We start from the raw sequence: 13,213 nt of genomic DNA on the forward strand, positions 1-13,213 counted from the left end.
AAGATTTAAACACACCAGAAAGACTCTGGCCTAACTTTTCAACTGCACAAAGTCAAAAGGACTAAGATTTCTTTGAACTATACAGATTGCATCTTTTAAAAGTTTCCTTTCAACAAATTCCAGCGTGCACACTCACAACATCCTCTGAAAATAAATCATTAAATCTGTCTATATGCAAGTATGAGCACAAAAGACATACTTAAGGTCTAGATGCAATTCCCATTACATGGGTATGAGAATTTTTCCCTAACCCCACTGAGCACTGAATCAGTCCTCTTAATTACCATATGAAGTGGGTGTTGGTACCGGTGTGAGAGCATATATAAACTTAAGTAATACTTTTCTTGATCTCCCAGATAACTATATGGAGTTTATTATCTTTGATTTATTTGGGGTTGTGTTTTCTTCTTCTCTCTCCCCACACCCCCCCCTTTTTCTTTCTTTTTTTTTTAATACCTTTCCAGAATTTTTCTTCCTCCTCTTCCACCTGTGTGTCTAGGAGTGTTTAGAGTCCAGACTGAAATAAACCCATAGTAAAGGTTAATGATTCTTCAGTTCATTATGCTTCTGTGAGCTTTTAATGATTAATTTTTGCATTATGATAATATTGCAATCAAGTCTCATAAAAATACAACATTTCAATATATTAAACAAATACTATGCTGCAAGAAGTGCAGAAATATGGCACATGGTCATTGCATCAGTTTCTTTTATAGCCCTCCAAGAATATTCATCTCCCTCATTATAAAATTTTTAAATTTTAGCACTATAATCAGTACCTTTGAGCAGGGTCCTAAGGGCATCTTGCAGAGCTCAGGTCCGAAGTGTTAGCTGCTTTTAAGGTTTTTTTTAGCTTTTACTTTCATCCTGAACGCATTTTGCTTCACATCTCAGTTCTGAGGTCTGTGATAGCTTTGTGTTTCAAAAAAGAGGATAGTCTCACTAACAGATAAAAGTCCACATAGTATCCTATTATTGTAGCTCTACAAATCTGAGTTTAAATAGGGCAAGAGCCACGGTGTTATTCAGACTCCTCAAGCAGTCACATAGAAGGAGATAAATAATGTTTCTCTGCCAGCCTGCATTCAACTTCTCTGGACTGTTTACTTTAAAGGGAGGACAGGTTTCTATTATTAATGCTGACTTTGTGTAATATCGTGGATCCTAGTACATACTATAGAATAAGTCAAAACATAAAAATTTTTTTCTATCAGGGTTGTAGGTCATCATTACTCCATTTGTAACTTTGGCTCAGATCCTCTAGTTGTAACTATTCTGACTGATCTCAGCAACTAGTGACATCAGTTGCAGTTGCCTTAAGTCTACAGTCACCAATTTCTGACATGGATTCAAAAACAATGGGAGACATATTTCACTCAAATATGGAAGGTTTTGAAATTTGCTTTTGCCTTTTCCTCTAAGTTAGAAGAATTTCTTCCAAAAATGATCCCCCCAAAAAAGGTAGATGAATGAGGAGACTTGAAGCTATATGGCGCTCACCTACAGCATGAGACATCCAGTTCAAGTCCCAGTTCAGAGTTAAATCTGGGCTTGATTCTAGGTCTTCATGGAAAAGTGACTTCCCAACTATTAGGCTAATAAGGCAAATTTCTATCTAAAACCCAACACATATGCACTTTTGCAGAAAGGAACAGTCTAACTAGAAAAGAGGAAAAAAATTAGGATACGGGACACCTGCTTAAATCACTGCCTTAGTCACCAGAGAAAAGAATTTGACTGAGATACTTTACCTTAGAGGTGTGCTTTAACCAGGCATAGCTTTCTCCCTCTCTCTCATACATAGAGACTAGATATTTTATCCTGGACCTTTCAGTCTAGAAGTGTTTCATCAAACATCTTAGTGCTAAGAAAATAAAAACTCTAATTAGGAAAAAGATGCCTTAAACATTGTACTCAGCTTTAACATGCAAGAAACCATATAACATAGATTTAACATATAACAAAAAGGGGAGGGAAAGGGAGCTGTGACCCCTTTTAAATAATGTACAAACCTACAGCAGAAGGCAATAGCCCAAAAGAAATTTTGACTGCTGAGCTTCAATCTCCCTTTTACATAACAATAAAGGTTTTTTAAGAAAATAGCCCATCAGCCAAGTCTTAAATGGCAAGATAATTCTGGTTTGCACTGCTAAAATCTGACAGAGATAAGGCAATTGCTGAATATCCTGCTGTCTTAGAGAATATGAAAGTTAGTATATTTGGTATTCATAAGAGGTAGGCTTGTCAGCTTTGTAAAACAAAGCTCTCACTGACCAGACCTGGGTACAATCAAGGATCCTCCTCTAATAAACAGACACTTAAAAATTGTTTCTTAGTGTTGGAAATCTCATCTAATTGCAATCTTAGAAAGTGACTGCTCTTAGCGCCTGATGCAACATGTATCACACCTACGCAAACTGCCCAGTTTTCTCTTGCAAATTCATTGGTAATACTTGTGAGGGTATTACTTGAGCAAACACTGCAAACATTAACCTTCCCAGCTGCTTGTCCTAGGTGCGTTGAACCAGTGCGTCCTACATGACTGCTGTTCTGCTGAAAAGGAATGCTTTCCAGAAACAAGATTTCAGCACTTTTCCCAGAGAATTAAGTACGCAAAATGCCGACGAGTGACTAAAAAGGACACATGTATGTCTGTGAAAGCCTTAGTACACAGCCCCAGAGAGGAGCCCTTAAAACTTACTCGTATTTTTAAGTCTGTAGCTACGCAAGCTCTGGTCTAGTCTATCAGGAGCACTACAATAACACCCACCCCACATCAGCAATATCTTGCATTTTTAATCAAGACTTTTTTCCCCTGAAGAATCAAGCTTCAGGCTGTCAGTCAAGCACTGTTACACCTGCTTTACCAAAGCAAAGAACTTTTAAATCCCAGAACCCACGTTCACACATGCAAAACCATGGAGAACTGTCTTGGCATCTTGGAGCTGAACACACACACACCCCCCTCAGAAAGCCCCTTCATCATCCTGGGCATTTGTAAATTCTTCATTCTCAATCCCAGACAGACTGGAAAACAACAAAGCTTCAGACTTTAGTCTCTTGAGCATCCTCCCACTATGCAGGTTGCTCACTTTTCAAAAATCCACACAATTATGAAGTTATCACTTCATAAAAGTAGCCTGCAAAGCACATCACTATTATGATTTCTAGCTGTATTAATTTTCATATTAGAAAATTAGTTAAGAGCTGTTTTATCTACAAACAGTACTTGCAAATGCCATTGCTATTTTATCAAAAAGTGATACCTGTTCTACCCTTCAGAAATACAAATGCAATTTGATTTCTATTGATAGAGGTGGTTCTTCTGGAATTGTAGCTTCTAGTTGTAGATTGACTAGAACTTTCCTCCACGGGGCATCCTCCTGAATACGGTTTGGCTACATATATTAAAATAAAGCGCATGAGGTGATGTACTCTAGCCCTTTAAGTACTACCAGTTACAAGAACATTCTTCTGACTTTCTTACAACAAAAGAATTTGCTGCTTTTCATCATGTGTACACATACAAAATTAAGAGACAAACAAAGTCATAACCCTGCTGTCTGTATACTACATTCCTACATCTTAATTACAAGGGAGTAATCACATTTCTTGAGACAATGTAGGAGAGAAAATTTGCTTAGAGATGAGGAAATGCTGTGGGGCCCTATATTACTTATCTATTCCCTCCTGAAAAATAAGTTAATTTCAGCCACTGTTTTCAAAGTAGATTCAGAAGGAACCTATGGCAGGTACATTTAAAAAAAATAAATTAGAATACCATTTCCTGATGCATGTGAAATTATAAGACGATCTCATATTAGAGCAAAATTTGTCAGGGTAAGTAGAAGCAGCCCCATTAATGTCCATATTCACAGTGTATTGAATCTGCAATGCTGTTCTCTGCCTGGTATTAAATCAAAGGGAATTGTGATTGCAGACTGGAGAAGGAAATCGAGGCTCTGGAAAGAGAGGAAATGGAAGTCTCAGCTAAGGAAGAAGCAATTTTAAAGAAACTTAAGTCTGTTGAGAAAACAACAGAAGACATAATAAAGGTTAGTGCCAAATTACTGCAGCAGTAGAATTCATTACTCCATCATAATAACCAGGGAAAGGGGAACTAGCCGGATCCTGTGAGTGGTCATGAGCTTTTATCTAAAGTGACAGTAGTTCAAATACAAGAGGGTCAAGATGTTATACTGTTCAAGTGCCCAAATGTCTCCATTTGCTTGTTTATGGGGGTGGGGGAGCAATTCCTATCGTAGCACATCTCAAAAAGAATAGCACTGCCACTGACACCAACCAGCAACTTTGCATCTCAGCCAGAGGCAGACATACCGGGTACAGAGTGGGTACAGACACTGACATATTCATACTCCTTCAGGTGATGTGCCCAGCTAAGCTGCATCATGCTTTCCCCCAAGTCCCCGAAAGAGGTTATAGTGAAACATGACTTAATATTATCAGTCATTAGTCTTGGTCAAAAGGTCATTTTGATATTTGAAAATCATCTTAAACCATCTCAAAAATATAGCGATGAAACTAAACTTCAGTTCTCCAGTTGTTTTTACACACACACACTCTCTCTAAAGATACGCAGGGACATAAGCACAACTGGAAAGCCTAAGTAGAGCCTTTGAAAAAATCTTTGAAGCCAACCAGCTTGGGCCACAGTGTGAGGCTGTGTCACTGATTAACCCTTTGTAACATCCTGTCCTTCCCTGTGTGACTTGGAATCATATTGGCAAAAAAAGACCAGAAAAATTTCACTTTCTCCCTTGCCATGCTTCAACTGAACAGGTTCCACTTTTAGCCCCTTCTCAGTATAAAGCCGTGCACACAAAAAGTTAAAACTATCAGGTAAAGCAAAGCACTGTCTAGTTAACATCTTAAAACTGACTAATCACATTTGTTGTTAATGGTTCTCTTTCCTAGTCTGTGAAGACTGAAAAAGCAGGAGTTGAAAAAGGTATGTTTAGTCAAAAAAAAATTTTGAAAAAGTTTCTTATGGAAGTCAGTGAAAACATACTAAATGCTTTGTGGATCTTTACTCAGAGGCAGCAGACTACATATACACCAGCATACCTGACCTTCCCAAGTATTTCAGGCCTTCCGCACTGAAAAGCACAGCACATGCTGCCACCGATGATGAAGAAAAGAGAAGAGGTACTGCTTGTTAGTAACTCCAAAGGGTGTCCATATGTGCAAAGACTTCCTATACATTGAATCTAATACACCTGCAGGGAAGGATAAACATTACAGATATGGGACAATGTTATTCTCATTTAAGGTGCATTACGTTATAAAGTGAGGTCAACAAAACTGAGAGGTGGGACACTGGTGCAAGGTATGTGCCATTGAGAATAAGGATCAAGTGTTTTCAACATTGACACTTCTTTCCAGCACTTTGTTTCTCTACCCGGTGTAACTTTAAGTAGTTCCTCCCTTCATATCATACATTTCACATTTTCTATCTGCACTTACACCTACTGGGCAGCCAGCAGTAATCTGGTTATTTCCCAACTACTACAAAGGCTCCTAACCGTTCCAAGCACCCAAGACTCTCTACTCTTGTAGCACATTGAGCTCTTTCAACTGCTGCTGCCCAGCACAACACCAGGGGCCAAGGTTAAATCTGGCTTTCCCAGTCAATCATGTAATGAAAACTGGCTCCTCAACAGCTTATTTTTCCCTCACAGAACTAGATGCAAACAAAACTATTTTTTTCCACTTCAAGTTTTGACAGGATGGAAGGAGCATTCAAAATGAGAATCCAGTTTATTGGTTATGTATGTGATAATCGTACATATTTGATAATTCATCCTGACAGTCGTTCTCTATAACTGTCAGAATTCTTCTATAATATTTCTTGCAGCTACTGCATTATCAGTTTAAGCACTTGTTTCTTTCAACAGCATTGTTTGCCATGGAAATTAAAGTTGAAAAAGACATGAAGACAGGAGAAAACACAGTGTTATCAACAATACCTCTTCCCTCAAAGGAGTTTAAAGAGACAGGAATTAAAGTCTATGACGATGGCAGGAAGTCAGTCTATGCGGTGTCCTCAAATGGCAGCACAACACAAAATGGGATGGATGAACTTGCTCCTGTTGAGGTAGAGGACCTGCTACGGCAGGCAACTGAAAAAAATTCCCAGTCTCCCACGGAGTATCATGAGCCTGTGTTTGCAAACAAATTTTGCAGGCCAGTTACTCCTCAGAAAGATAAATTAGCCCCTGGACCAAAACTGGAAGACGTTCACAAAAGAGAGGTGAATGGATTTAGCAATCATCAGACAGAATTCTCCTCCAAAACAGAGCCCTTTATGCAGCAACGTAAAGAGAATGGGCTTGATCTTCCAAAGGCAATACAGCCAAAGTCTCCCTCTCCAGTACTTTCCCATTCAGAGAAGAAAGCGTATACTAATCCTGAGAACAGGATGATACATAATGATGAAAGAAAACCTGCGCATGAGGAATTAAAACCTTACCAGAATACAAGAGAAAGACATAATGAGACAAGGTTTTTAAGTCCCTGCCATCTTAATGAAACATCCCCCGCACCTCAAGATGAGGAAGATGTTCAATACAGCATTGTCCAAGCTGTACCATGTTACGTGGATGATTCGGAACCAGTAACAATGATTTTCATGGGTTATCAGCACGTTGATGATGACGATGCAGAAGCAGACCAAAAGTTGTCACGATACGATGGGGTTATCCGTGCAGAATTAGTTATCATTGATGATGATGATGAAGATGACAGCAAATCTGAGAAACCAGCGTATCATCCCGTAGGCCGCTATAGTCAAGTTTATCAGCCACCAAGCAGGAAAATCATAGAAATCCCACAGACAAACCCTGTGAGTGGTCCGGGCACGAGCCTGAACAAGGTACCCCACAAAAATTCCATCTCCCTGCGAGAACAAGAGGAACACTTAAGCTCACCAACACACCGTGCTCATCTTCACGGCCAGGTATCTGGAGACGGTACTGAAGATCCCTCACTAACAGGTAACAGAAAAGGAAAATCATGTCACTGCTGTTCGCTCATGTAGCAAACTGATACCACTCTTATCCACTAGCAACTGTTCCACTTTACTATTTGGATTGTTTCATGGACTAATTTGCAATTACTAATCATTTCTTTCCTCTTGTTTGTTAACAAACACCAATCTGCATTTTGGTACTGTTGAATTATTTCATCTTCAGCAATGCACTAGTTACCACATCAAAATTTGGAAAATAATCTCAGAAAGGCCATTCTGTAACCTTCAAAGATTAAAAGTGGTTCTCTTTCAAGTGACAATTAAAAGTTCCATTAATGCTACCTCAATTAGCAGAATTAGTTTTCATTTCTACCAGGTAACTAACAGCATTGCTTCTTAACACTGTCTCCTCACTGGAATGTTTTTGTGCCTATCTGCATTCTAACTACTTCCTAGATAATCCAAATTGCTCCTTAAATCAGAAAGGCTGTTTAATAACCAGCTTTACTTTGCATTTTTCTGGAATCAGCATTGCCAACCTTGCCTTGACAACGTTTATGCAAGTTTTAACATTGTTTTGTTAACCCGAGTTAGATATTTTTATAGCCTCTGAAATACAATTAGACAGTTTTCATCACTACATGTGGTAGTTCATAGTGTTATTTAACATTTTTTATATTCTATTAATACTCAAGGTGTCTATTTCTTACTCTAAAGTTTTATAATAAGAGATTGAAAGAACAATAGCAGGATCTTCCAGAAACACGGAAAGCTCTTCTTTATTATTTTATTGCACTTTAACACATACAATTAAACTGCATTTAAGCATATTTACAGAGCAGCAGATTTCAGACAGCAATCACATTCCACTTCAAGGAAAGAACACTGGGCTTGAATTATAGGAAGATCAGGGCTCCTGATCCCACGTTCTCTCCCTGCTCCTCTTCCAGACCATATTCTGAATAACTTTGCAATTTGGCAGCAAAAATGTAGGTTTGGGCCCTGCCTAAAGCTGCATTGGCAGCCCAGCATTTCTTTACAATACAGGTAAAGCCAGGAGAGAGGGTGGTCATTGGATCGCATAAGGAGTTTCAGGTATTTTTGCAACAGTATGCGCTGATTGGGAAGAGCTGTTCAGTAAGTAACACACTCAGTTTATAGCAGTATCAGCCTCATGCAGTCATGCATGCAAGAGCCTGAAATATTCCAGCAGTGCTGCCCAGCCTTTCTGATCAATGAGGCCACTGTACTTTTCTATCACTTGAGAGGACCTTAGCTTCTCTCAAGCACCAATCCTGCCATCTGTGCCCTTCCCTGCATCCTCCAGGACCAAAGGCTGCTGCCAGCAACTCTTATGGCAGCAACTAAAAGCAGAAGTAGCTGGTACAGGCAAGATAAACCACTCCAGCAACTGCTCCAGCCCATTGTATTTTGAGGATGGTCCTTTAATTCCCCCATCACATATGCATCTAATGGAGAAGCGACACTCACCCACCCACCCGCTGGTTGCTACTGAAACAGTTCATTCATCCTACAGCCTGCTCCGTGGGTGCTCCCAAACAGATCCTGGGAAAGAGGTTTCCAAGAAGTAACTATGAGCTGGCAGTACCGTTCGGGTGGGCCATATGCAGGCCATGAGATGTAAGCTGAGCACCTCTGTAACAATCTTTGCTTATTTTTGTCTCCTGAAAGAAGCATCTGAAAACGTCTTCGTTTTCCCCTGCCACTCATAGACACTCTCCGAACAATCTGGGTTCTCTCTCTTTTGAGGTTAGTGGAAAACAAACACTGACTTTCAGGGAAGGGGGATAAGTGTAAATCTAGCAAAGACGTTTGAGAATCTGTTCTGTTAATCTGTATTTGGTCTCACCCATTTACTTACAAATATTCCAAGGACAAAATAGCCAATTAGGAAAAAACTGGTCCCAATTAAATTAAAAGCAGTTTGGCAACTGCCTTAAAAATACACCCCAACAGTCAGCACTGCCTCCAAATGAGTGTCTTAAGTGCCCAGCAGAATTTGGAACTAAGCCATATTCCTCTTTACCCCTCCACCTATTTATTGCCACTCCCTGGGACATTTTGATCAGTGGAAAAAGCCAGGAAGTGACTCAATTTTTCCCAAGCAGTCCTGTAATCCTACTGCAACTTCTAAAAAGGAAACAAAACCAGGAAGGCCTCTTAAATCTAGAACAATGCATTACACAGAGCTGTTTCTTAGAGAAATAAATTGTTTTCAAAGCAGCCACTGATGTCCAGCCTAGCAGGTTCACACTGAACACCACCAGTGAAAAGAGAGGAGTCAAAACTATTTTTGGTACCTCATCATTCATTACTAAAACAACAAACCATACAACAGAAAAAATAATCCTCTCTGAAATGAAAGCTTTGGGAGGCAACTGCAGTATTTGAACATTAAACAGGCACTGAGGACTCTCTGAAAGAGAATGGGAAGCAAGGAAGCACAGGACAGACCAGGGAGACCGTCCTTTACGTAACAATCTTGCTTTGGGAAGAAATGAACCTTCAGAGCAAGTTACTGAAAAAATTAGCGATGGCCAAGGACAACTAGGAGGCAGAGGAATTGTTCCATGTGCCCATCTATATAGAGAAATATCAGCATGCCCCCAAACTGACAGACATGTAGGACATACCGTTTTCCATATAGGAGCAATGTTCCTTTCCCCATGAGCTTGGTGGGGAACCAACATCTCAAAACACGTGCCCTCAGAAAAACCATACAGAGAGAAGGATGACAATGCTATAATTTGGACACCAGTGTTTCTCATTATTAGAGCTTATTTTCTTCTTTAAATTTCAGTCAAATGAATTAGCGTGCAAACCGTTTTGAAGATTCAATACTCATTAGGGAAATTAAAAGTCCTTGGGGGGGAACAAAGGCTAGACATAGTGGAATGAATAAGGAAAGGAAAAACTGAAGCTGAATAGGCAGTAAAACCTACTGACAGTGTGGAACAGGCTCTCATGGGACATGAAGGTCCAAGGCTTTTGGCAGGTAGTCTAGATGAGCTAATTTTTTTCCTTACCACTGGAAGCTGTGCAACCTTCAAAAAACACAGCAGGGACTTAGCTCCATTTGCGTTGAAGAAAGTAACGTACTACAAAACTTTAATAGAGAAATATTCATGCATGCCATCTGTTTCTGTAACGCATAGAGCAAGACAAAAATGGACTGTTGGCTATAAGTGAAGCATCAGACTGATTGTTCTCTGAAACCACAACCAGGACTTGAATCCTTCAGAATTCCTTGGTCTGCAAACAGTACACAGGGTCTTTGTAAGAGCTAAGCTTAACATCAGTGGCCCTATAATATAAAGTTACACTCAGATGCTTCTATGATTTGCAACAACTTCAGCATTCAAAACATAACTCGAGTTGGACATTTGCTGACATGCATAAATCAAGTAAACAGCTGCTTTGACGCCCTGTCTCTCAGTACAGAGTTATATACAGGATGGAGGAACGAGACATGCTATTTTGGGTGACTCTTCAAACTAACAGGTCAGAGGGCTGGAGATTATTCCCACTGCATTCTCAGATCAACTACACGGTGGTGGGAGGCTCTTACATATCAAACAGCAGCATTGTATTGCTGTTCTAAAAATAACTTTAACATTTAATCATCTGCCCTGCACTGTCACTTTCAAACTAACCCACATTATACCCAGTTACAGACAATAGCCATACCGATGTTTATACAGATACTGTTACTCCGTCAGACTCAAATCAGGAACATGACTAAATCCCACTCTGACTCACTACACCAGGAAGAAAGGAAAGTTTTCTGTGAACATCAACACAAAAGAAAAAGGCTTCCAAACAGTTATAGTTCCCACTGAGGAGTTTAGTTTAAACAAAGAGTTTGTTTAATTATTCATGCATCCTTTTAATCTGTCAGCATCTAGTCAAGGACAATACCATCTGTCTGCAACGCATTAGTGAAGGTAACAGAAACAAAACAGTTGGAAAAGAGCTGTGCTAATTTTCAAATAGTGATAATGGAGTAATTTCTTAATGTACTCGCTTTATTGCAAAATTACCAGAACTAATGCCTTCTACTGATTTCTTTTTATAACACTAAAACAATGCTTATTCTGCTGGATTAACCACCGGAGGTACGTGTATTCTTCATTTTTCTAAATAAGGATATTTAGCATCAGAAATAGAAAGTTAGTCTTGAAATGCAACGGCTTTGTTTTCTTTTTTCAGCTCTGAGGATGAGAATGGCAAAGCTGGGGAAAAAGGTGATTTAACAGCTGTAATGACATGGAAGTAGAATTTGCTACTCAAAGCAGAATAAAGCTAAGAAGAGTTTCTTCAACTAACGTTTTTTGGATCATAATGCTTGTTTTGCTCCTCCGTTTTATGCATCTGGGTTATTTTGCCCTCTGCATAATCCAATGGACTTTAACAGACCTTTAGATTTGACCAACTGCCACATACACACAAATCATATCCTGGATTTTGCTGAAAGTAGTGGAAAGTTACCTAAGACCATAAATGCAGTGTATATCCAAGTATGAAGACACGTGCGTACCTGTTCCCACAATCAGGAATATGGTGTTGCTATACACACAGAGCAGATAAACACCCATCTCCACGGATCTTCACAGGACATTTTTTCACTTCAAAGTGTGCCAATCTACCTGATTTTGATTGAAAATGCCGTCCCAGCATTTTTCTGGTAAAAGCATTGGTTATTGAAAAACTAAACATAAGAGATAGGAGCAGGAAGAAATGTAAATATAAAAGCTGGTTTTCAAGCATACCACCTCGGCCAAAGTTTAAAGCATTCCTTTTTAAGTGACAGCAAAACAAACCAAAAAAAGTAAAGTCAGCATTTAAATATTTAGCTACCTTCTAGAGCTCCGCAGTCCACCCACCCTTCTATTTTCTGTATGACAGTATAGCCATTCTCAGACCCTGCTCCCTTCCCCATGCCACATACATGCTGCCCACCCATAACCTCACAGATCGATCCTGTGCCTAACACTATGAACAGCCTGACATCCCAAGCAAGCTTTCACCTCCTAGCTTGCTCGGAAAGCCCTGCTTTTTCAGGAAACTGGTTGCCAGACAGGCAGTGCCTGTCCATCAAAAAAAAAAAAAAATACTGCTTAGTATACAGGTTTCAGTTAGCCAGGGAGCTAAAATTAATGCAAGCCTCCCATCAGAAATACTGAGTTGCCAATGTCTTGTCCTGCAGCTGCAACAGAAGGTCTGTTACAGGTGCAGCCACTGCTGGGCACAGCTCTCCAGCAAGGTCTAAGCCTCCCACCAAGGAACAGGTTAATTCTTTCCGCATGAGGGAGGAGCCAAGGGCCCTTAAAGCAGCCATAAAGTACAATTACACCTAGAAAAAAATCAGAAGTCAGATTTTTCCAGCACATAGTTCTTGCAGGGAAAAAGTGCCTCGCAGCACTACATCCTTATATTCAAATCAGTATGATAGCTTTATTTTGCTAGGTCTTAGCTTAGTTTGAATCACTAAACAGATAAAGCTCAGGTTGTGTTATTCTAGTATAGCTGACTCAAATTATGCACCAGCAAAAAACCCTTAACTTTTTTGCTGGTCTTCCTCATTTCAAAGCAGGAAACTGAAGCTACTACCTCATACTGAGGCACGATGGTAGTAATCAGCTGACTTGTAGCCTCTAAACACTGGGTGGCTCCCAGTCTGAAGTGGGTAATAATCTCAAATTCTAGGACTTGTCAGAGATGGTTACCTGGAGACTGGAATAGTAGATAAGAACAAATAAATTGAACTATATTACACTTTCTCTATGTCTTATCATGGGTTTTTTGTTTGTTTTTTTATAGTGGGTTTTTCCCCCTTACGTTTCTTCCGTTATTTGTTGGTTCTGAGAGCAGCAGAGGGAGCTACCTTCAACTCTTTTTTTTTTTTTTTTTTTTTAAAACATCTTCTCGAAGGTTCTTAACAGGATACACCAAAAAGTGAGAAAGTAGGAGAATGATATGAAGTAGTCATGAGCAGTTTTTGTAACAGGGGTAGATTGCTATGGACACTCATCCCCTGCCTTCCCCAATACTCCATGCTATTAAACTTAAATGATCTGGAAAAGGGGGCAAAAATGCTGCTGCCAACGTAGTATTATTCATAGTTTAAGAGACAAAGGACTAAAAAGACTTCACAATAGGGAATGCATAGTAAATCTACAGGTGAAATTCACTACCAATACATGA

General features: G+C 39.6%; 1 protein-coding gene across 1 annotated transcript in view; it reads left to right on the forward strand.

The window, feature by feature from the left end:
- PALMD (palmdelphin) overlaps positions 1 to 12,789 on the forward strand; it is a 57,071-nt gene extending 44,282 nt beyond the window's left edge. Inside the window, exons 5-9 of the mRNA XM_076337814.1 lie at positions 3,941 to 4,055; positions 4,936 to 4,969; positions 5,056 to 5,166; positions 5,916 to 7,013; positions 11,219 to 12,789. Coding sequence (XP_076193929.1) covers positions 3,941 to 4,055; positions 4,936 to 4,969; positions 5,056 to 5,166; positions 5,916 to 7,013; positions 11,219 to 11,262 — 1,402 coding nt within the window. The 3' untranslated portion in view covers positions 11,263 to 12,789. The remainder of the gene's footprint in view (positions 1 to 3,940; positions 4,056 to 4,935; positions 4,970 to 5,055; positions 5,167 to 5,915; positions 7,014 to 11,218) is intronic.
- Positions 12,790 to 13,213: the final 424 nt, after the last annotated feature.

The sequence above is a fragment of the Aptenodytes patagonicus genome, chromosome 5, assembly GCF_965638725.1.
Source record: "Aptenodytes patagonicus chromosome 5, bAptPat1.pri.cur, whole genome shotgun sequence".
Lineage (NCBI taxonomy): Eukaryota > Metazoa > Chordata > Aves > Sphenisciformes > Spheniscidae > Aptenodytes > Aptenodytes patagonicus.